Below are 22,554 nucleotides of genomic sequence, written 5' to 3' on the forward strand. Positions count from 1 at the left end.
TGCCTTCTCCAGTGGCACCCCACTCCAGTACTCTTGCCTGGAAAATCCCATGGATAAACCTAAACTAAAGCAAATTAGTACCCAGTCTATGCAATACACACACACACACACACACACACAGTGTAACCAGTGCGGTTTTCATCTGGTTGGCCAATCTGACCAGACTCCTGTCCCAAACTCCTGCACAGGCTGGGCACCTGTGCCTTGGCACACTTTCTTAAAGAGATAAATTAATTGATTGATTTCACCAAGCGTTTTTCCTTATGTCACTTTCAAGATCTTTATTATCACTTTGGGGTCCGAACAAAATAAAGATTACTTTCTATATTCTACAAATGGGGCAACTGAGGCTTAGACAAATTCAGTGATCTGCCAGAGGCTTCAAAGCAAGCTAGAGGGAGTCAGGTCTCTTGATTTCTGGCTTGGGAGCCCCACCTCTCTAGGGCTTCCTTCTCAAAGCTCAGCTGCCTGAGTACAAGGGAAAAGTCATATTATATGCCCATTTTCGAGCATCTTCTATGCACTGAGCTCCATCAGCTTCCGGAGGAGCCTACCAGAAGAGTTGAATATATAGCATCGAACCACAATAAACACAAAGACCAAACAGGAAAATGTATGGGGATGTCTTCTATAACTCCTGGGCATGGAAATGACTAGATGGTTTAAACAGGTATTTAGATGTGTGTAAAACTGATAAGTTCTCACATCCAAGCAGGAGGTGAGGAAAAGAGAGGTCTGGTTATCTGCCAAAGGAGGTGGTAGGCTGGAGCTGAGGTGTGCATGCATGTGCTCCTGGGAGCAGGAACAGCTGAGAGATGAGCTTCATTGGAGGCGGTTTAGGCAATCAGCAGATGGGAGTCCAGGGAGGGTGAGGTGAGAAGGCAGCAGAACACCAAGCCACACTGGCCAAAGGGGACGCAAGGGAGCCATCTGAGGCCGAGGCAAGAGGAACCGGGACCCGCCTTCCAGGTTCCTACCGTGGCTGGTGGGGCCGCAAGCACGCGGTGCCAGCCTCGCTCCCTATTAGGCAACACGCAGCACCATCTGCACAATCCCAGGAGCAAGAGCAGATATTTTATAACTTCCTTTTTTCTTTTTAAGTCTAAATTAAAAATAAATGTTCCTTCAGTTCTCAGATGTATATCTCTGGTGCAACCTGCCCACATTCCCTCACGCTGCCCTTTCCAGAACACGGCAGGGGAAAGGAGGAAAGAGATGAATAGAGAGAGGGAGCCAGTCCGCCGGCTTCAATGCCAGTGGATGGCACCTCTTCCAAGACGGAGATGCTTCAGTGTGGCCGCTCAGCGGGTAGAGAGCCCAGAAAGCGGCTGGGACCAGGGAACATGAAGGAGAGCCGACAGCCAGAATTCCCAGCCTGCACCCTATCTTGTCGCAGGACCTCGGCCAAATCGCACATCCTATCTTTGCTCCCATTTATAGTTCATAACACGACTGGGGTCCCCTCCACGGCTCCCGCCCCCTGGCAGCTGTCCTCTCTGCACATCTGTCTGCCTTTGCTTCCTCTTCCCCTTGGGTGGCCGGCCACAGGCCCTCGTGACCAGTGCTCAGGCTCTGGTGGTGGGAGGAGCTGGACTCCAATTCTGGTTCTTATATGTAGTGGCTGTGTGACCATGCACAAGTAACTTGAGGTCTTTGTGCCTCTGTTTTTTCATCTGTTAAATGGGGATGGTCGTGGTACGTCTCTGGATGATCAGGAGAAGTGAGGCATGGCAAGAATCGGGCACGGTGTCTGGAACGGAGCATGTGCTGCCTCCCCGCCCCAGGTGTTAGGTGTTAGTATCGTTCCTCTCCTTCTATCTCATTCTTTTCTAGTCTTTGCTGTTCTCTCATGTCTCTGACCTGCACAGTCTACATTACACAATTGAGCAACATTTAGTCCACAAAAAGTAGTGAGCTCCTGATGATAGAATCAGGGCTTTTCTCTCTGATGTTCCCCAAAGCCCTCAGCACAAAGTTGGGCCCACAGCACACACTGGAAGAATATTGCTAACTTATCATTAAGGACATTAATTCATTCTTGGCCAAGGAAAAGATCTATGATGGATTGTGACAATGACCACCATCATCCATCTCTTTCTTACTCCTTTTATTAAAGTCTGATTGCATGAGGCTGTCAGCCTTTGAAGAGGGGGCAGTTTGAGTTTGGTCCCTGCATCATACCCCTGCGAGGGGAGGAATTTGTTTCCAAGCTCTTGGTATTGCTCTGGCCAATGGCATGTGGGAGGAAGTAGCAGTGTGCCAGTTCGAAACCCAGGCCTCAGAGACCTTATTTATGCTGGCCCTCTGTGCTCCTAACATTGCCAAGAGGTGACACGCCCTGACTAGTGTTCTCATTCATCCAAGGAGGATAAGATGTGAGGAGCAGAGTCCAGCCTGGTTGAGCTGACTCCCAGTTGACCCCAGACCTGCAGTGAGAAGCAAAACTGCCTCAATCAAGCCCAGTCTAGAGCAGCCAAACTCCCGGGTAACTGCAGATCCCTAAGAATGAATGCTATGGCTGCCGCTGCAATTTTGTGGATGTTTGTTACACAGTACTACAGTAGCAATAGCTGATTGATACAGGGATTACTTCATATAAAGAGCGAATATGCTGTCCTTCCTGGGGAAAATTCTGTACCTCTACTAATGCACCTGTACCACCACTAATGTCTTCCCTAGTGATGCTGCTTCCTGAGCAGCCCAGCTTGTCAACCTACTCCAACTGGTGACCATTGGCCCAGTTCTGGGGCCACCCTGGCTGGTCCAGAAAGAAGGGAAGTTTGTAACTGAGCCTCATCTCAGGACAGAATGAGGAACAGGGCCGATTGTACCCCTATGCAACTGGCTCACAAGAAAAACCACAACTTCACTTCAGCCCTCCACCTTCAGAGTGTTCTAACCTCTGCAAAGAGAGGAGGTCTCAGGTGGGAGACAGGCACCAAATATCCCTGTCTGCTTGGCCAGAAGGGGGGCATGAACAAGTGAAGACAAGGGCAAGGCAGCAAGTCTGCGGGTCACAGTTCTGGCCACTGTGATACTGGGACTCAGAACTGAGCAGCCTCCCACCCCTTGGGCTGGCACTCGTATGAAAGTGATTCAAGTGATAAGAAAAAGAAAACTTTAAATGTATAAAAACAAATTCAAAGGGGAAACAGGGTGTGTGTCTAAACAACTGAGTGGTGAAATTTAAGTCAGGGGAGACTACAGGGTACAGAATCGTCTTGCTTGGCAGGAGAGTGGCAGAAATACTAGCCCTGCCGCCCGCCACTCCATCCTCATTTGGCTAGTCCCTCCTCACCCTCTGGGTTTCAGGTCAGTTGTCACCTCCTCCAGGAAGCCCCCTCCAGCCCTCAAGATGACATGGGTCTCCTGTCACACGCTGTCTCAGCACCCTGCCTGCCCTCTTTGCAGTATTTATCTTGGTAGTAAATATATGTTTAAAATCTGTCTTCCTTGAGAGCTTCCAGATGCTTCAGAGGGATGAGACCACATAACATTCACTTCTCAAATCCCCGGGAGTCCTCGCCGGCAAAGCAACAGTTCTTTAGCATCACACGCTTCTCCTCCACACTGATGCGTTCATTTCTAAAATGTTTCTCTTCATTTTCAAAAGACCTTGCATGGGCTCTGGTACTCAACAAATTGCCTGCTTTTTCCTTCGACTTTGTCTCCATCTTCTGATCTCTACAGCTAGTAGTCTGAAAAGTAACACTCGGACGCATTAGGGGTGCCGCTATTTAAAGCAGCCCAACCATTTCAAGAAAATATCTTTTGTCAAATGAATGTTTGTCCCTGACTGGTCCATTCCAGTGTAACTGAACCCCACCTCTCGGATGGTGTAAACTAAGCCAGAGCTGCAGTGAGAAGCAAATCAGACACCAGCCATTTTGGTGTCTGATTACAATGGCCAGGAAGAAAATTGCGGTTGGGATTGAAATGTGTGAAAAAGTGGAGTCTGGGATGAAGAGGGTTAGGAGATGTGAGAAAGGCCCTGAGACTCAGCCAAATCCTCACGTAAGTGGACCCTCCACGGTCCACCCGTCCTCCCCACGGAGAGGATGTGACTTATACCAGCACCTTTGCAGAAATGGGGTTTCTAAGTTTCCATGATCATCTGCAGCATTAAAATGAAAGGGTTCAGAGTAGATAGGGCTCCTCATGTCCCAAGAAAATATCAGGTTTGAATGTAACCTGAGACCTCTGAATTCACCGACAGGATGCTCCTGGTCTGTCCTCCTCAGCCTCCCAGCTGGATATGAGGGGTTTCAGCCTTGAGTAGCGGGACTCCCAGAATGACAGGAGAGAGGAGAGAAGGACGGCAGTGTCAGGGAGCTCAGGATCGAGGAGGGAGACATAGAGGCTGCCTGGGAGAACCTCAGGCTCGCTGCCCTGAGACATTATGGGGGCCAAGGGTAGAGGCTGGCAGCTGGAGAAATGCAGAGAGGACAGGATGGGGGCCCACACCCTGGCCCTGCCTCTCCCAGCCACAGGTGCCCAGAAAGCACAGGGCTGCATATTTCTTGAAGGAAACCTGAGGACTTAGATGCCAATTGTCAGAAGCGATCACAGTTGCTGGGGGTCTTTCTGGGAAGGTACCTGAAAAAGGGGAGCCATGAACTGCACCCGCCTTGGGAACTGCCTTGGTGCACTGGCTTAGCCGCCATGCTTATGTATAAATTGGGATCTCTTTGCCACACATCAAAGGGGGAAAAGTTTCCATCTTCAAATGTTAAGCTTAAAATAAGACACTACATGGGTGCCAGTAGATCTGTGAAATCTGCTGACTAAACTGGCACCAGCTTCTGGGAGAAAACCAGCTCGTTTCTCCTGAGCTCTGGGAGTGAGCAGGATGGGGGCAGGGTTACTCTCAGGCAAGGTGGGAGCAGCATGGGTGGGGGGTGTCAAGTCAGGGATGCTCACCTGGGAAGGAGGTAATTTGGGTATTACTTCCAGATGCATCTTAGCCAAGACACCTGCCAGCCTGACTCACCCCTTCCCTTTATCACTCAGGGACCCAGTTCCTAGCACATTCGCTGGCACCCCATTTCTATTTTGGTAAGCATTTTAGTGGTTTCTGCATGTGTATATTTCTTACCCATTCTATCAGAGCAGGGGCTTCCCTAAGGCATGGACTGGAACCTTCACTCCCCTTCAGCCCACGCCCTTACTGAGATGATCAGTGCTCGCGGGAGACAGCAGGGTCTTAGGAGAGGTGATGTGGCTGGTGGAAGCCAGGCCAGGGGTTGAAGTGCCCAGACAATCACAGTGCTCCCTCCTTACTGGGCAAGGTGGTGGCCCCAAGAAGGGAATGGGACCAATGAGTCTTCATGTTGCTTATCCACACCAAAGTGCCCAGATAGAAGGCCACAGGTTCTCCACAACCAGCGGCTCCTCCTGGGACCTGGCCTCTGGTCCAGCTGTTCTGAATCCTGGGATACAGCTACTTGGGGCTAAGAAGTGAGTCTCACCTAGGGAGGCTAGGTGAGTATTGTCATTTTGCTCCAGCTGCCACTGAGACCATCCCAGGTCATGTTGCCCATTAATCCCAATCATGTGTTCATACAGAGTGTCAGAGGCTAGGATTCCTATTCTCACATCCTACACATTTCTTTGCAGAGGGATGTTTGCTCCAGGCTGGGAGGGACTGGTCCTGGTAGGACATTCAGTGTCTACTTCAGCAGTAAAGCCTTGAGCAACACGGGAATCAGCACCACGTTCCTACAATGCCTACAAGCCCGTAGTGGCCCTGGGGTGATTGATTTGTCTTAGGAAGAGGAGAGAGAGGAAAACTATGGGCGTCCTCAATAACACTTGTGAACTAGAGAGAGTGTGGACATCCCTTGGGTTGGCTAGATTATACCAGTTGATGGCAGCCATTAATTTTGAAAGGGTCCAGTTGACCTATGAGGAATAAGCCCCAAACTCAACTTCTGTGGTTTGAGAGAGACGATACTGCCAAATGATACAGCTCTTTATTTTTAAGCATTGATGGAATATTTATTAAAAATTATTATGGAAGATCCTTGTTTGACTACCTATAGCTATTCTTCTCTTCTTTCTCACTAACAAATCCCTATAATTGGGGATTGACTATATATATCCAGCTGATTTCTAATGTAATGTAAACAAAACTGTTGTGTGACACTCTGAAGAGGACTACTTAAAGGAAAGTGACTCACATAAGAGGTACATCTTTTTAGTTCTCCCTTCTTTCTCCTCCCTGGGATGTAGATGTGATGACTGGAACTTCAGCAGCCATCCTGGGCTATGAAGTTACTGACACTAGAAGCCAGCACTGAGAATGATGTAGAAAAGCAGAAGTCTGGATTCACAATGACTGTGGGTTCTGCCTATCTCCAAAATTCTTTAATCTGAGAGGGAAATAAATTATTTTGTTTAAACTAGTATTGTTTTGAACTTTTTGTTATATACAAATGATCCTACTTCAATAATTTCAAAGTTATTTCAAAAATAAAAATATAGATCATTGTATGAAAACATATTAGACATAGCCAAGTACCTGATATACTCAGAAGCAAAGTCAGAATCCTAAAGAGTTTTTCATTAGAAGGAAAGAATGAGAATAAATAAGAATAAATTCAAAGCAATAAGTTAAAAAAAGCCAGCCATAACAAATCAAAGAGGAAAAGTGGATATTATGAAAATAAGAAATGAATAAATTAGAAAATAAAAACAGAAGAATTGATAAACACATCTAAGAGCTGATTCCTAGACACAACTCTCAAAAATCCAGTTATCTTAATAAAGGAGATGGAGGTGAGAAGTGAGGACAAGACTCAAAGCTCAATCCTAGGAAAGACCATTATATTTTAAGAATCAATATTTAAAACTTTTCTACCAAAGACACCAGAGAGTAAAGAAAGAATGGTTAGGAGAAGAGATTTGCAATATATATAATTCAAAGGGTTAATATTCAAATATATAAGGAATTGGGGAAGGAAATGGCAACCCACTCCAGTACTCTTGCCTGGAAAATCCCATGGACAGAGGAGTCTGGTAGGCTGCAGTCCATGGGGTCGTTAAGAGTCGGACAAAACGTCACTTTCACTTTTCGCTTCCATACATTGGAGAAGGAAATGGCAACCCACTCCAGTATTCTTGCCTGGAGAATCCCAGGGACGGCGGAGCCTGGTGGGCTGCCGTCTATGGGGTCTCACAGAGTTGGACATGACTGAAGCGACTTAGCAGCAGCAGCAGCATATAAGCAATACTTACAAATTAATTAGAAAAATATAGTCAATGGAAGAATGGACAAAGGATGTTAACAGCTAATTCATAATAGAAGAAATGTGAATAGTCAATAAATATATGAACAGAAGTGACATCTTTTGTTGTTCAGGGAAATTGTGCATTGCCTTTTACACAGGAAGCTCAGTTTCTGGAATGGGCCCTTAAGAAATCCTCATACTTGTACAAAAAAAGCTTTATAAGGATTTTCCCACAGCACTGTTATTTCTAATAGAAAATTATCAGAAACAATCTAAATCCATCACTATGGGAGAGAATGTTACTCAGCAGGAAAAATGGAACGAGGAGGGAAGGAAGGAAAGAGATCTTTACATAGGCAAATTGCTAAGTGTAATTAAGCTATTTGTAGATAAATAAGTATATTTTTGTATTTTTAATGGAAAAAATACAAAACAAAACAAAAATTTTAGTGATGATTCATATTTATGCAAATACCTAGGAAAAAATCCTGAAAGTTCACATTAAACTTCTCACAGAGGTTACTTCTGTGAGCAGATTTGAAGTTCAGGATTGTCAGAGGAACTTGAATATTTTTTTGCATTGTTTGAATTCTGAGTTGAGAGAACATATTCATGTATTACTTGTATAACTTTAAAAATATTCTTTAAAAAATTCTTAGTGATATTTTTGAATTCCAAAGAACATATTCATGTATTACTTGTATAATTTTATAAAATATATGGAGAAGATTTTTTTAATCCTAAGTATATTTCTGCACTCCAAAGATAAAGAGAAAAAATACCAAAAGATCCCAAAGGGAATGGGGGAGGTTTACCTATAAAGAAAAAGAGAATCAGGCCAACTATTGTTCATGTATAAGATGGAAAAAAAATCATTTCAGATATGCAAGGACTCAGAAAGTATTGCCCACACACTCTTAATATTATTCAAAAAAGTACTCTAGCCAAGCATAGAGAACACACGCACACACACACACATGCAGCCTAAATACTTGTGAAGTTTAATATAGGTGTTAAGGAAGGGTTCAAAAAGCTGGTGAGATTCCAGACTATATACAAAATCTGGGCAAGTGTATATGAATGAAATGGTATAAAACAGGGTAAGATGGTGTGCTAAAAATCTCTTCCTCTATGAGTAGGATTGGGGAGGTCCTATTTCCTATTCAGTTATTGATATTGATAAGGCAAATACAATGAAATCTCTCTATAACACATTACAGGTGAATGGTAACTAGAGAGGATCAAGATGCTCCCCTTCCAAACTACTTAAGAAACAAAAAGGACCAATAAAAATTCAGTCTAGTATAAATCAGGAAAATAAATGGAAACAGTAACAAACTTACTACTGGATGGCTGGGATAAGTGCTCACAATAACCAGTGGCAGAATAAATATGAGTAAGTTCCATTAATTATTGACGTTAAAGAGTTTCTCAAAGTGGGTTAGGAAAAAAAGTAGAATTCAGTTCAGTTTTGTCTACGAGAGACATATACACAGAAATATCACTCTACTGAAAACGTGTAGGCAACAATTTACAAGTCGAACAAACAAAAAGGGAATAGAAATATTAACATGAGATGAAGTAGAATTCAAGACAACGATATTCAAAGAAACAGATATTTCGTGTGTGTGTGTGTATGTGTACATCTGTGAGACAAAGAGAGAGGTGGGAAGGTGGAGATTATAACCTCAAGAAGATAAAAATGTCATGAACCATCCAAACCCCACTGCACTGAAATACACACAGCAGCAACCATGAGAAATGCAAGGAAATTAAACACACACAGTTATGGTGGGAGAGGTTTATAATACTTTCTCAGACTATTTCAGAATAATGTAGAAGTTTCAGGGAAACTACAAATGGATAGAGATGAGAATGATTCCTGAACATGCTGATACATATTTAAAATACATGCATAAAATGAAAGATTTCAAGTGTACAGAGAAGTCCAGAGGATAGTATAATGAACAGCCACATACTGCCAAATCTAATTATTTTGTTAAATTTTTGTGAAGATTTTCTTTTTAAAAGATGAAACATAAAAGATACAAGTGAAGCTCCTCCTGTTCAGCTAGACCCCACTGCCGCTCTCTCCAGAGGTACGTAGTATCATGAATCTGTCGCTGAGTGTTCCCGTGAATGTTTGTATGACTCCATGAAAAATATACCCATAAATATATATTATTATATATTATGTTATATATTAATATATAGTATATATAATATTGCTTTATGTATTAAAACATTACATAAATTACATCAGACAGTATTATTACTCTGCTACTTTTTTTTTCATTCATCATTGTTTTTGAGATTTATCAGTACTGACAAATGTAGCCCTGTTCATTTTTTTCTTTCCTGTATTAAGTTTTCTAAAGTATGACTAAATCATGACTTATTTTTCCATTCTCTTGTTGATGGGCACTTCAGTGGTTTCCTTTATTTTGCTGTTATAAACAGTGTTGCAAGTATTTTCTTTTCATATAGAAAGTGTTTTGTGTATGAGGTGAAATCTAACTTTATTTCTTCTCCATATAGGTAGCATCATTTGTTAAAAGGTCCATCTTTTTCTCCACTGAACTGTCAAATATCAAGACTCCATATGGGTATGGACATATTTCCAAACTTTCTATTCCACTCCAATGACCTATTTGCTTATCCCCAAACCCAAACGAAAACTCAGTTGGTAAAGAATCCACCTGCAATGCTGGAGACCCCAGTCTGATTCCTGGGTCGGGAAGATCCACTGGAGAAGGGATAGGCTTCCCACTGCAGTATTCTGGCTTGGAGAATTCCATGGATTGTATAGTCCACGGGGTTGCAAAGAGCCAGACACGACTGAGTGACTTTCACTTTCACTTTTATACTACTTCCTAGAGTGACTCTCTTGTTACCACATTCTTGAAAATTGTCTTGGCTGTTCTTGGCCTGTAGCCTGTTCATTAATTTTTAGTATCAATTTGTTAAGTTCCATGAAAAATCCTGTTATTTGGATTGGAATTATATGCAATATAATTTGAAGAAAATGAGTATCTTCATGATTACAACTACTTCTACCCAAGGTGATATATTAATCCATTTATTTAGTTGAAGGGTTCCAGTGGCCTTCAATAAAGTGCTGTAAGTTTTTCCATAAAAGTCTTGCATATCCTTTCTTGAATTCATTTTGGGTAATTTATTTTTTCTTGAATTTATTTTGGGTAACTTATCATTCTAAGTGCTATTTTAAATGTTTTTTTTTTTTTTTAATAAAAATCTAAATGTTTGCTATAGGCTTATAGGCAGACATTACTTTGCCAACAAAGGTCCGTCTAGTCAAGGCTATGGTTTTTCCAGTGGTCATGTATGGATGTGAAAGTTGGACTATATAGAAAGCTGAGCACCGAAGAATTAATGCTTTTGAACTGTGGTTGGACTTCCCTTGGACTGCAAGGAGATCCAACCAGTCCATCCTAAAGGAGATCAGTCCTGGGTATTCATTGGAAGGACTGATGCTGAAGCTGAAACTCCAATACTTTGGCCACCTGATGCAAAGAGCTGGCTCATTTGAAAAGACCCTGATGCTGGGAAAGATTGAGGGCAGGAGGAGAAGGGGACGACAGAGGATGAGATGGTTGGATGGCATCACCGACTCAATGGACATGGGTTTGGGTGGACTCCAGGAGTTGGTGATAGATGGGAGGCCTGGCGTGCTGCGATTCATGGGGTCACAAAGAGTTGGACATGACTGAGCAACTTGAACTGAACAGAACTATAGGCATATAGCAATGATTTTATATATTTGTCCTACATCCAGAAATCTTATAAAATAGTAGTTCCAATAGTTTGCCTATTCTCATGAATACTTGTGTTTATTCCTTTCCAATCCTAATATTTTTCATGTCTTATTCTACTTGTTAGTCTCTTAGGAAAATGACGGATAGAAGCTCTATTGTCAAACATTCTTACTCTGTCCCAGACATTAAGATTTTACCTTTATTTGATTCATCTTTAAGAATGGTACTTGCAACAGACAACTCAATCAAATAATGGGTGGAACTCAAGAGGGAGGGAATATATGTATACTTATAGCTGATTCACATTGTTGTACAGCAGAAACCAACATAACATTGTAAAGCAATATCCTCCAATTAAAAAAAAATTAATGGGTGGAAGACTTAAACAGATATTTCTCCAAAGAAGACATACAGATGGCCAACAAACTCATGAAAAGTTGTTCAACATTGCTCATTATTAAGAAATGCAAATCAAAACTACAGTGAGGTATCACCTCACACTAGTCAGAATGGCCATCATCAAAAAAATCTACAAATAATAAATGCTGGAGAGGATGTGGAAAAAAGGGAACCTTCTTGCCCTATTGGTGAGAATATACATTGATACAGCACTATGGAAAGCTGTATGGAGCCTTACAAAACTAGGAATAAAACTACCATATGACCCAGCAATCTCACCACTGGGCGTATACCCTGAGAAAACAATAATTCAAAAAGACACCTGTGCCCTAATGTTCACAGCAGCACTATGTGTGACAGTTAGGACACGGAAACGACCTAGATGTCCATCAATAGATGAATGGATAAAGAAGCTTTTATACATTATGTTGCTGTTGTTGTTCAGTCGCTAAGTCATGTCCAACTCTTTTGTGACCCCGTGGACCGTGGCCCACCAGGCTCCTCTGTCCATGGGATTCCCCAGGCAAGAATACTGGAGTGGGTTGCCATTTCCTTCTCCAGGGCATCTTCCTAACCTGGGGAGTGAAGCCACATTTCCTGCATTGGCAGGTAGATTCTTTACTACTGAGCCACCAGGGAAGTCCCACAATGGAATGTTACTCAGTCATAAAACAGAATGAATTTGAATCAGTTAAAGTGAGGTGGATGAACCTACAGCCTATTATACAGAATGAAGAAAGTTTGAAAGAGAAAAACAAATATTGCATATTAGCGAATATACATGGAATCCAGAAAAATGGTATTGATGAACCTATTTCCAGGGCAGGAGTAGAGACACAGACATAGAGAATGAACTTGTGGACACAGTGGGGGAAGGAGACGAACTGAGACAGTAGCACTGACATATACACTTCCACATGTGAAATAGCTCGCTGGCAGGAAGCAGCTGTCGACCGCAGGGAACTCAGCTCAGTGCTGTGTGATGACCTAGAGAGCCGGGATGGGGGTAGGGTGGGAGGGAAGCTCAAAGGGAGGGGACGTATGTATACTCAATGCTGATTCATGTACATCAGAAACCAACGCAAAATAGCAAAGCAATTATCCTCCAAATAAAAAAATGTTTTAAAGAATAGTACTTGCTATGGGGTTTGGTGGTTTTTCTCTTTTTTGACAGATATTCTATTAAGTTAATGAACTTCCCTTCTAGATCTAAATAATCTTTTTTTAATAATTATAAATGGAGTTATATTGTATCAAATGATTTTTCTGTATCTGTTATCATTTCTCCTTCAATTTGTTAAAGTGATAAACTACATGAATACATTCTCTAATGTTACCATTTTTGGTAAATATTATATGATATATTGTAATACATTGCTGGATTCAACTTGTTATTATTTCATTTAGACTATTTATGTATAATTTCATAAGTGATATTGGCCTAAAATTTTTCTTTCTTATATCTACTTACTTGGTATCGGTCTCAAAGTGCCTCATAAATGAACTGGGGAACATTTCCTCTTTTTTATTCTCTTTAAAGAGTTTTTTAAAGATTGAATTTGGCTATTCCTTTAGTGTATTCACCTGAAAGATCATAGGAGCCTAGTGGTAACTTCTGGTTTGTTTGTTACTTCTTTGGTGCATACATTTTAAGCAACTGATCTAATTTCTTTCTCTTTACAGGTCTTTTCAAATCCTGTATTTCATCTTGTTAGGCAGCTTTTGGTAATCTACACTTTTTTAGAAAAGTATCCATTTTTTCTAAGTCTTCAAATTTACTGCCTCAGATTGCTCAATGCATTCTGATCTTTTTTTTTTCTAATCTTTTTTTTTTTTTAAACTTTACAATATTGTATTAGTTTTGCCAAATATCAAAATGAATCCACCACAGGTATACCCGAGTTCCCCATCCTGAACCCTCCTCCCTCTTCCCTCCCCTACCCTCCCTCTGGGTCATCCCAGTGCACCAGCCCCAAGCATCCAGTACCGTGCATCGAACCTGGACTGGCGACTCGTTTTACACATGATATTATACATGTTTCAATGCTACTCTCCCAAATCTCCCCACCCTCTCCCTCTCCCACAGAGTCCATAAGACTGATCTATACATTGGTGTCTCTTTTGCAGTCTCGTACACAGGGTTATTGTTACCATCTTTCTAAATTCCATATATATGCATTAGTATACTGTATTGGTGTTTTTCTTTCTGGCTTACTTCACTCTGTATAATAGGTTCCAGATTCATCCATCTGATTAGAACTGATTCAAATGTATTCTTTTTAATGGCTGAGTAATACTCCATTGTGTATATGTACCACAGCTTTCTTATCCATTCATCTGCTGATGGGCATCTAGGTTGCTTCCATGTCCTGGCTATTATAAACAGTGCTGCAATGAACATTGGGGTACACGTGTCTCTTTCTCTTCTGGTTTCCTCAGTGTGTATGCCCAGCAGTGGGATTGCTGGATCATAAGGCAGTTCTATTTCCAGTTTTTTAAGGAATCTCCACACTGTTCTCCATAGTGGCTGTACTAGTTTGCATTCCCACCAACAGTGTAAGAGGGTTCCCTTTTCTCCACACCCTCTCCAGCATTTATTGCTTGTAGACTTTTGGATCGCAGCCATTCTGACTGGCGTGAAATGGTACCTCATAGTGGTTTTGATTTGCATTTCTCTGATAATGAGTGATGTTGAGCATCTTTTCATGTGTTTGTTAGCCATCTGTATGTCTTCTTTGGAGAAATGTCTATTTAGTTCTTTGGCCCATTTTTTGATTGGGTCATTTATTTTTCTGGAGTTGAGCTGTAGGAGTTGCTTGTATATTTTTGAGATTAGTTGTTTGTCCGTTGCTTCATTTGCTATTATTTGCATTCTGATCTTTTAAACTTCTATTATAGCTTTAATTATTCTATCTTTTAGTCCTAGTATTGTTCATTTGTATCTTCTTTCTTTTTTCTTGCTCAGTATTGCCAGAAATGACTATTTAATTACTCCTTACAGAAAAGCTACAAATTTACCCTTAATATATATTTCCAACAATATCAAAACACATATGTACAAGAGTATCTATTCTTGCGTTATTCATACTGGCAAAATAATGGAAACAATCTAAATGTCCATATGTAGGAAAATACTGGAGTGGGTAGCCATTCCCTTCTGCAGGGGATTTCCCGACCCAGGGATGGAACTCAGGGTCTCCCACGCTGCGGGCAGTTCTTTATTGTCTGAGCCACCATGGAAGCCATGTAAGAAAATAGTTGAATAAATTATGGGACTTCCACATAGCATATTGTTATGCAGCTATTTTAAAAAAAAAAAAATGAGGAAGATCTCTATAAACTGATATACTGTGATTTCCAAGGTATGTCATTAAGTGAAAAAAACATTAGACAAAAGGGTTATATAGTATGCTGCTGCTGCTGCTGCTAAGTCGCTTCAGTCGTGTCCAACTCTGTGAGACCCCATAGACGGCAGCCCACCAGGCTCCCCCGTCCCTGGGATTCTCCAGGCAAGAACACTGGAGTGGGTTGCCATTTCCTTCTCCAATGCATGAAAGTGAAAAGTGAAAGTGAAGTCGCTCAGTCGTGTCTGACTCTTAGCAACCCCATGGACTGCAGCCAACCAGGCTCCTCGGTCCATGGGATTTTCCAGGCAAGAGTACTGGAGTGGGGTGCTGTTGGGGGCCAGAGTGAGGTACTCCGCCCGTGACAAAGGTCATGAGGAAGGAGGCTCGACATACGCAAAGGCGGGATCGAGCCTCAGGAGTCCCCCTGGAACTCCTCGAGCATCTACCCCCATAACCAGAGCCTGCCTACTTTACGACTTTGTGCTCTTACCTTCACCTCTGACTTTACGGGGGGCTGTCCCCCACCACCTCTTTCGGAGAAGGAGTTAACCTAGAGCTCCAGTCAATAAAAACTCCTGGGCATGATAAGAGTGTTTTAACCTACAAACTCCTCTGAAGCTTCTCTAGCCTGCCTGACAGGCTCGTCGGGCCACATGTGATTGCTCACAGCCTCCCAACTGTGAGAGGCACGAGATGCTTTAAACCCTCTAAAAACAGGTTCCTTAGAAAAGTTAGAAAACTATTAGTATAAGTATAATGGGCTAATTAGAAATTGTGTTGGTGAAGGGTTTTTCATTTGTTGAGCCAATGTTTGTTGCTAAGTCTCCACATCCCCTGCCCTTACACACATTAATGAATATATAGAAGAAATAAGTATTAACCTTTGATATTAATCATGTTAGACCTTAGGCTAAGTAAATTCTTTCCTTAACTAAAACCCACTACACCCTCACCCTGTAGGAATGTAACTTTATTTGGGTGGCGTCTGTTTTGAGAATAATCAGCCCTGGAGAAATAAGTGTCCTGATTGACTGACCGCTGTCACAAGGAGAGGGTCAGAATTGTCAGCAGGCCCCCTGGCCAGAAGATGATGTAACACCCTAAGACCTCTGTATACATTTGTGTGAAGCACCTGACTTTAATAAAAGTCAGGACTGCTGTCCCCATGTGACTTTTGTATAACATCTCAGTGTATAAAAACAGACTCTGGAAAATAAAGAATTGGGATCAGTTTCTCGAAATACTGGTCTCCCCATGTCGCTCTCTCTCTCACTCTGGTTGAGTCTCCATCTGGAGCGCGGAACCCACCATGCTTACTAATTATGCCTGGGCTTCTAAGATCCGACCGGGGAGGCCTCAGTGTCTCCTCTCCTTCGGGAGAACGGAAGGACGCCTGCGGCCTACGTAAGTGGTGCAAGCTTCTTGTCTTGAAGTTTTATTGGTCTCCCGCGTAAACCAAGCTACTCAGCCTCTTTTCTCCACTGAATTTTCCTACTGAGCTATCCTTATTCTATTACTCTTTATATCTTTAATTAATATCTAATTGAAGCTATTGTATCCTGATCCTCGCCTACGCCGTCTCTCCTTCGAATACCCTGGATCAGCCGGGGCTGGTCCCAGGCAGGGTGCCATTGCCTTCTCCGATATAGTATGCTACCTTTTACAAAATAGAAAGGAAAATATATTTGCATTTGCTTATTTTTACAAAAAAAAATAGAAGCATAAGGTTATTTACTTAGAGAGGATAAGTGGGAAGGACCTCCCATGAAGGGTTAGAGAGGGAAATGGAATTGTATTATGCCTTTTTAATACAGCTAGGTGGTAAAGAGCCTGACTCCTAATGCAGGAGACATAAGAGACATAGGTTGAATCCCTGGATAGGGAAGATCCACTAGGGATGGAAATGACAACCCACTCCATTATTCTTGCCTAGAGAATCCCATGGACCAAGGAGCTGGTGGGTCACAAAAAGTTGGACGTGACTGAAACGACTTAACACACAGCATGCAATATAGCTTTGACTTTTGAATTATGTTGATATTTTATATAGTTTCAAAAATACAATAAGAATGGGGAAACATCTGAAATTCAGTGGCAACAGAAACAAATAAACTTAACTGTATCTCAAATAAATAACATATACACACAGAAGAAAATAATTCAAGTAACTTTTGAACACAGTCCTCTAACTATATGCTCTATAGGTAGGATCTATTCCATGGACAAAAAAAGCTTCAAAGAAATCTTGAGGTTTATTTAATACATTTTGTTGGATTAATATATGTTTGAGTGGCATTAATGCAGAAATTCTTAAGTTCTTTTATTTGTATATACAAGATTTTGTAACTGAATAAATACAGTGTTGTATTCTCATTCAGGGAGAAGAAAGATTGTAGATATGGAATGGAAGGAGGGGATTAACTCTGAGATGTTGGAATTAGAATATTGGAATTAGACATAATAGTCTGAAGTCATGATTTTTAAAAAGTTGTATGTCCTAAATCTGTCTGCTAAGAGGGCCTAGAAACAGTGACACTCCAGGGACAATGAGCGCAAGCACACCTAGCTGGCTAGATTTTGGTTTCTAAATACCACTCCCCTCTGAAGGGAATCAGGCTCTTTGGAGAAATGGATGAGCCCAGGTCCAGAGCAGAGAAACTACACGATAAGTTTGGAGTATCCATACACTCTGCCAGCAAGTACTGAAGTACATATTCAAAGAATGAAAACATGTCATGTCAAATGGACAGAAAAATTGCCTTAAGGCTCTCTACTGGTCAAAGTTGGCACAATTTTTATAAAAAATTGAATAATGACCAAAGTAAATTATTATCCATGGAACACAAAAATATATACAAGACCATACTGATAATTTTAAAAAACAAGAAAGTGGGAGGTAGAAGGGAAGACTCTTATTTATAGGAGGCTATAAATTAATAAATATAGAATGATATTTATGAAATAAATAGGAAATTTTAGACTAGGTAAATATCCTGTTCCCAGTCGTTTTTCACTTAGTGGTTTTAACATCTGTTGGGCATCTTGGCCATCAGTTTAGACTAATATGAAAAAAGTTACTATACACATTTATGTATAGATTTTGTACGGACATGTGTATTCACGTCTCTTAAAGTAAATACCTAAATGTAGGATTGCTGACTCACATTGTAAGCTTATACTTAATTTTATAAGAAACTGCGGTATCATTTTACACATACACCTGCCCTGAACCCAGCCCCGATTCTAGGATCACATCTCACACTTAGTTGTTATCTCTTTGGCCTCTTAGGTAAAATGTAAGAGAAATGAGGATGTGTGGTGAACATTACAGAAACGAACTAGAACAAGTTAATACTACATATAACGATAAGGCTCATATACAGCTGAATGAGGGAAGCCAAGCCCCCCAAAAAAGTAAATTTATATAAGTGACTCCATTTATATAAAGTTTGATAACAGGCAAGATGAGAATACAATGAAGGAAATCAGAAAACTGGTTCCCTGTGAGGACAGTGGCTGAGAGGGGTTCATGAGAGCTTTCTGAGATGCTGATAATGCTGTTTATCTAAGTGATGTCTACTTTGTTGAGCTCACTTTGTGAAAATTTATCAAGCTGTACATTTATGACAAATGCAACCTTTCTGTATATTCGTTTTACTGCAATATAAAAAAAAATTGAATAAACTTAATCTCGATTTCAAAACTGGACAAAAATAATGCTGAGTTCTTCAGCTTTCAGAAGGCATCCTTACTTTCTGATTTCCCAAGCTCTGTAGAAAAACTTTCCTGTAATCAAACCAGCAAGTCCTAACTACTGACAATCTATGGGAAGAGGTTTGATAACACACATCAAGAGAATTAAAAAGAAATACATGCTTTCTATAATAATTCCCCTCCAGGAATTTATCCTAAATCAGTAACTCACTCAAATATTTATGAATGGTGATGTAAAGCTATACATTAAAAAATACTTTAGAAAAGAAAACCCTTTGAAGGTAATACTTACAATTGGCGTCCCAAAAGGAATGTAACCTGTAAGAGGGCAGAGAAGAGTCAAGCTGTATAATCCTTGGCCCCACCTGCCTTTCAACTGAGATGGCACAGAGACTTCTGACCTTGATCTTAGCAGTTGCCCCAAGGAAAGGGCTCAGTCAGTTAACCAGGAGGCATCTCCAGCCCCCAGACCTTCTCCCAGCTCAGCCCTCCCCAGGACAGAGGGCTCCCAGTGTCCCCCAACCTCTTTGTCTCTGTTCCCCTCAGTTATTCTGCTCCAAAACCAGGGCCCCCACTCCTGAAGGGGGCCACCCACGGCTGGGGCCCTGGCACTCTGCATTTAGTGGTCCTCCCATGACTTCTTCCACGAGGCCTCACACCCCTGCCCACACTCCCCACAGTGTCTATGAAGGCCCTGGAATGTCCTCCACCTTCCCTCATCTTGTCTTTCTAAAACATACCCTTACTTTCTTGCCATTATGACCATTACTGGAGCCTTCGTGCCAGAGCTCTCTGAATCTCCAGGGCCCTGGCTGGACATCGACAGATCAGGAAAGGGCTTGCGTGTGGTGCAGCTGGGCACTGAGCACCATCTCATGGCTGCTCACGGCCCTGGACTATGACACGGCTCCCTCCTTTACCCACACTGCTGTAGGTGGGCATCCTCCTGTCCCAGCCTCTAGCTTCCAGCAGCCAGTCAGCTGGTGGCCGAGCAGCAGGGAAGCACACTTGCATGGGTCACTTCTAGAGCAAACATTGGTCTCCTGCGTATGCATACCAGGAGACCACTCTCCTACCCGCAGCACTGGGGAGAGGCCCAAAGACTGAGCAGAGAACTGCAGGATACAGTTGTCTCAGGTGGAGAGCCTGCTATGGCCCCGTGCAGGTACTGGGGAGCACCCATAGCCATGGCTACAAGAACCTTCGCTGCCTTGGAGTTTCTCATGGCCGAGCCAGGGTCACGGGCACTAACTGCCCTGGTTTACACAGTGACATCACATGGCTGGCTATATTCTCCCACCCTCATGAGGTCAGGCTCTCTGAGGGTGGGGACACTGACTCACCTCCTGTACTGAGAACATCCCCTGGTGGGGCTTCCCAAGGCAGCAGTCAGCAGCCCCCCAATCCACCCTGCAAGTCAGGGGTGGGGGATCCACTCAATCACCCTGGGAAATGGTGTGGAGGAGGTGTCAGCACACTGGTGTGAGACTGGCCTCTGTTTTGTGACTCTGGACAAGGACCCTAGCCTCGCAGAACTGGAGGCAGGGTAACCACGCCAGGCCCAGCCAGTGTACAGGCAAGGGCTTTCTAGGCCACTAAGCTGTACATAAGCTGTGTGTAGCTCAGTTGGTAAAGAATCTGCCTGCAATGCAGGAGGCCCTGCTTCAATTCCTGGGTCGGGAAGATGCCCTGGGAAGGGATAGGCTACTCACTCCAGTATTCTGGCCTGGAGAATTCCACGGACTGTATAGTCCATGGGGTCGCAAAGAGTTGGACAGGACTGAGAACGTTCACTTTCAAGCTGTACATAGAGCTGTCCCTCTAGTGGCCACAGGGTGGGGACTTCCTGGGGGCAGGGATCTTAGACACATTCTCCCATTGCCCCTCTGCCCTCTGGTCTCCGTGCAATGGGAATCTGCCTCCCTGTGTGTGCAGTGGTGCAAACTCAGCGTGTACATGCAGCTGCTGCTGCTGCTAAGTCACTTCAGTCGTGTCCGACTCTGTGCGACCCCATAGATGGCAGCCCACCAGGCTCCCCTGTCCCTGGGATTCTCCAGGCAAGAATCCTGGAGTGGGTTGCCATTTCCTTCTCCAATGCATGAAAGTGAAAAGTGAAAGTGAAGTCACTCAGTCGTGTCCAACTCTTCGAGACCCCATGGACTGCAGCCCACCAGGCTCCTCCATCCATGGGATTTTTCAGGCAAGAATACTGGAGTGGGGTGCCATTGCCTTCTCCGGTGTACATGCAGAGGGCAGGTTAAAGGTAGGATCAGAGACAAGGGAGTTAGACTGGGGATTCACTGCATGAAAGGGCTGAGCAGGGAGAGGGGCTTGGAAGGAAGGCACTCTGCATGCACAGGTAAGAGAAGAGTGACTCGCGGAAGGCAGGGCTGTCCTAACAAAAGTCACCCTGAAGCTGCCACTAAGTGAGCGGGGTATCAGCCTGGAGTGGGGGCCCCAGATTTACCTGTGGATGCCTCGACTCCATCCCAACCGCTCAGGCAGAAAAGACAGACAGACACATTTCAAAAGCTCCATAGGCTGGCCAGTCTTGTGCAGTTGAGCCAAAATGACCATGCAGGTGCAAGTGTGGCCATGTGTGCAACAGGATGTAACATCCGGATGCCCTTGGAGCTGTGACCCTCAACAGTGGCCCAAATTGAGAAGAACCAGAGGGTCCCGAGGGCTTACCTGACATTCTAAAAGGCATGAAGATCTTCTCATTGGTGTCCGGGTGTAGAATAGCCTGGCAAGAGCAGGGAACAGGGCACAGGGTGACAACTGGGGAGGGGGAAGGGACGTGGGAGAAGAGAGGGGGAGGAGGTGAGGGACCCCCCCAGGGGAGACTCCAGTGGCCTGTAGCTGTAGCCCATCTTGCCTTGTGGCTGGTCAGTCCTCCCTACCATTTGGGGCAAGTAAAAACCAAACACGGGCCACAGGCGGAGCTTCCCCTCCTGACAAATGCTCAAACCGAAGGCAGGCACGGCAGACCCTCTGTCCCCCATGCCATGCACACAAGAAACACAACCAGGATTCATGAAGAGAACCCACAGGGAAGGAGCTCAGGGGGCCCAGGGAAAGGCAGGCTGACCTGAGTGCTAGTCTTCAGAGATTTAGGCCTGGGTGCAGAGCAAGAAGGAAGCGGGTGGGGTGGAGTAGAGTAGGGTGAGGTGGGGAGGACTGGGGTGGGGTGGGGTGGGGGCGGGGCAGGGCAGGGTTTCAGAGGTCAGCAGAAGGGAACAGGAAAGGAATCCAAAATGGAATTACCTGCTTGATTTTCTGTGCGCTCCAGAGCTGGAAAGGAGGAAGGGAGAAAAAGAAAGGGAAAGAAAAGAAGGAACAAAGATTAAAAGCACATATTAGTTTAAGGTCTCATAGCCCCATTTTCTAACCAGGGGCTCCATCTCAAAGGGCTTTAGAGGCTCAGGCTGTTTAGAGGTAACTACCTGCCCCTGGTTGCCCCAGCTTCCCTGGACTGGGGCAGGTGGCATCACCAGGAAGGAAGGCCAGGGATCCCAGAAGAGCAGAGCTGGGGGGACTCATCCAGACTATTTAAACCAAGGGATCTCAACTCTGACTGTGCTGTAAAACTACTTGAAGAATTCTTCCAACATGTTCCTAACACTCCCTAGTTCATTTTACGGTATAGATAGGTAAGAAGCCCTGATTTAAATGAAGATACTTTTCATTTAAGTACCTTCATTTCATTTCATTAGGTAGATACTTCAGCTGTCTCCCAGAATCACAAGAGACCGCACAGCATAATTTTTCAGAGCTAGACAGACTGCCTGGATCCCTGGATTTGCCACTTCTACCTCTGAGCCTCAACTTCCTCATCTGTAAAATGGGGATAATAGCTGGGCTCTAACATTGTTGAAGAGGCATATGAAAAGTGCCCAGAGCAGTGCTGGACACACAGTAGGTGCTTTACAAGTGCTAAATCTTATAGATATTATTATTCTTATTTTTGTTATCGTTATAAGAAGGTTGTGCACTTTCACATGAATGAGAAGGTTGTATCTTCCAGCACAGTGTGGGGACAGGCTACAGGAACAGAACAATTTGTCAATTTCTTCAAATAATAAAAAA

The 22,554-nt window shown here is 43.3% G+C and overlaps 1 protein-coding gene across 3 annotated transcripts in view; it reads right to left on the reverse strand.

Moving 5' to 3' along the window:
* Positions 1-22,554, reverse strand: part of SFXN5 (sideroflexin 5) — a 130,357-nt gene that overhangs the window by 67,506 nt on the left and 40,297 nt on the right. For all 3 annotated transcript variants that reach the window (XM_070379804.1, XM_005901331.3, XM_070379805.1), the window contains exons 4-6: positions 21,733-21,759; positions 21,157-21,211; positions 18,758-18,783 (exon numbers count right to left, since the gene is read on the reverse strand). In XM_070379804.1, the coding sequence (XP_070235905.1) occupies positions 18,758-18,783; positions 21,157-21,211; positions 21,733-21,759 (108 nt within the window). The remainder of the gene's footprint in view (positions 1-18,757; positions 18,784-21,156; positions 21,212-21,732; positions 21,760-22,554) is intronic.

Source organism: Bos mutus, chromosome 11 (genome assembly GCF_027580195.1).
Source record: "Bos mutus isolate GX-2022 chromosome 11, NWIPB_WYAK_1.1, whole genome shotgun sequence".
Classification (NCBI taxonomy): Eukaryota; Metazoa; Chordata; class Mammalia; order Artiodactyla; family Bovidae; genus Bos; species Bos mutus.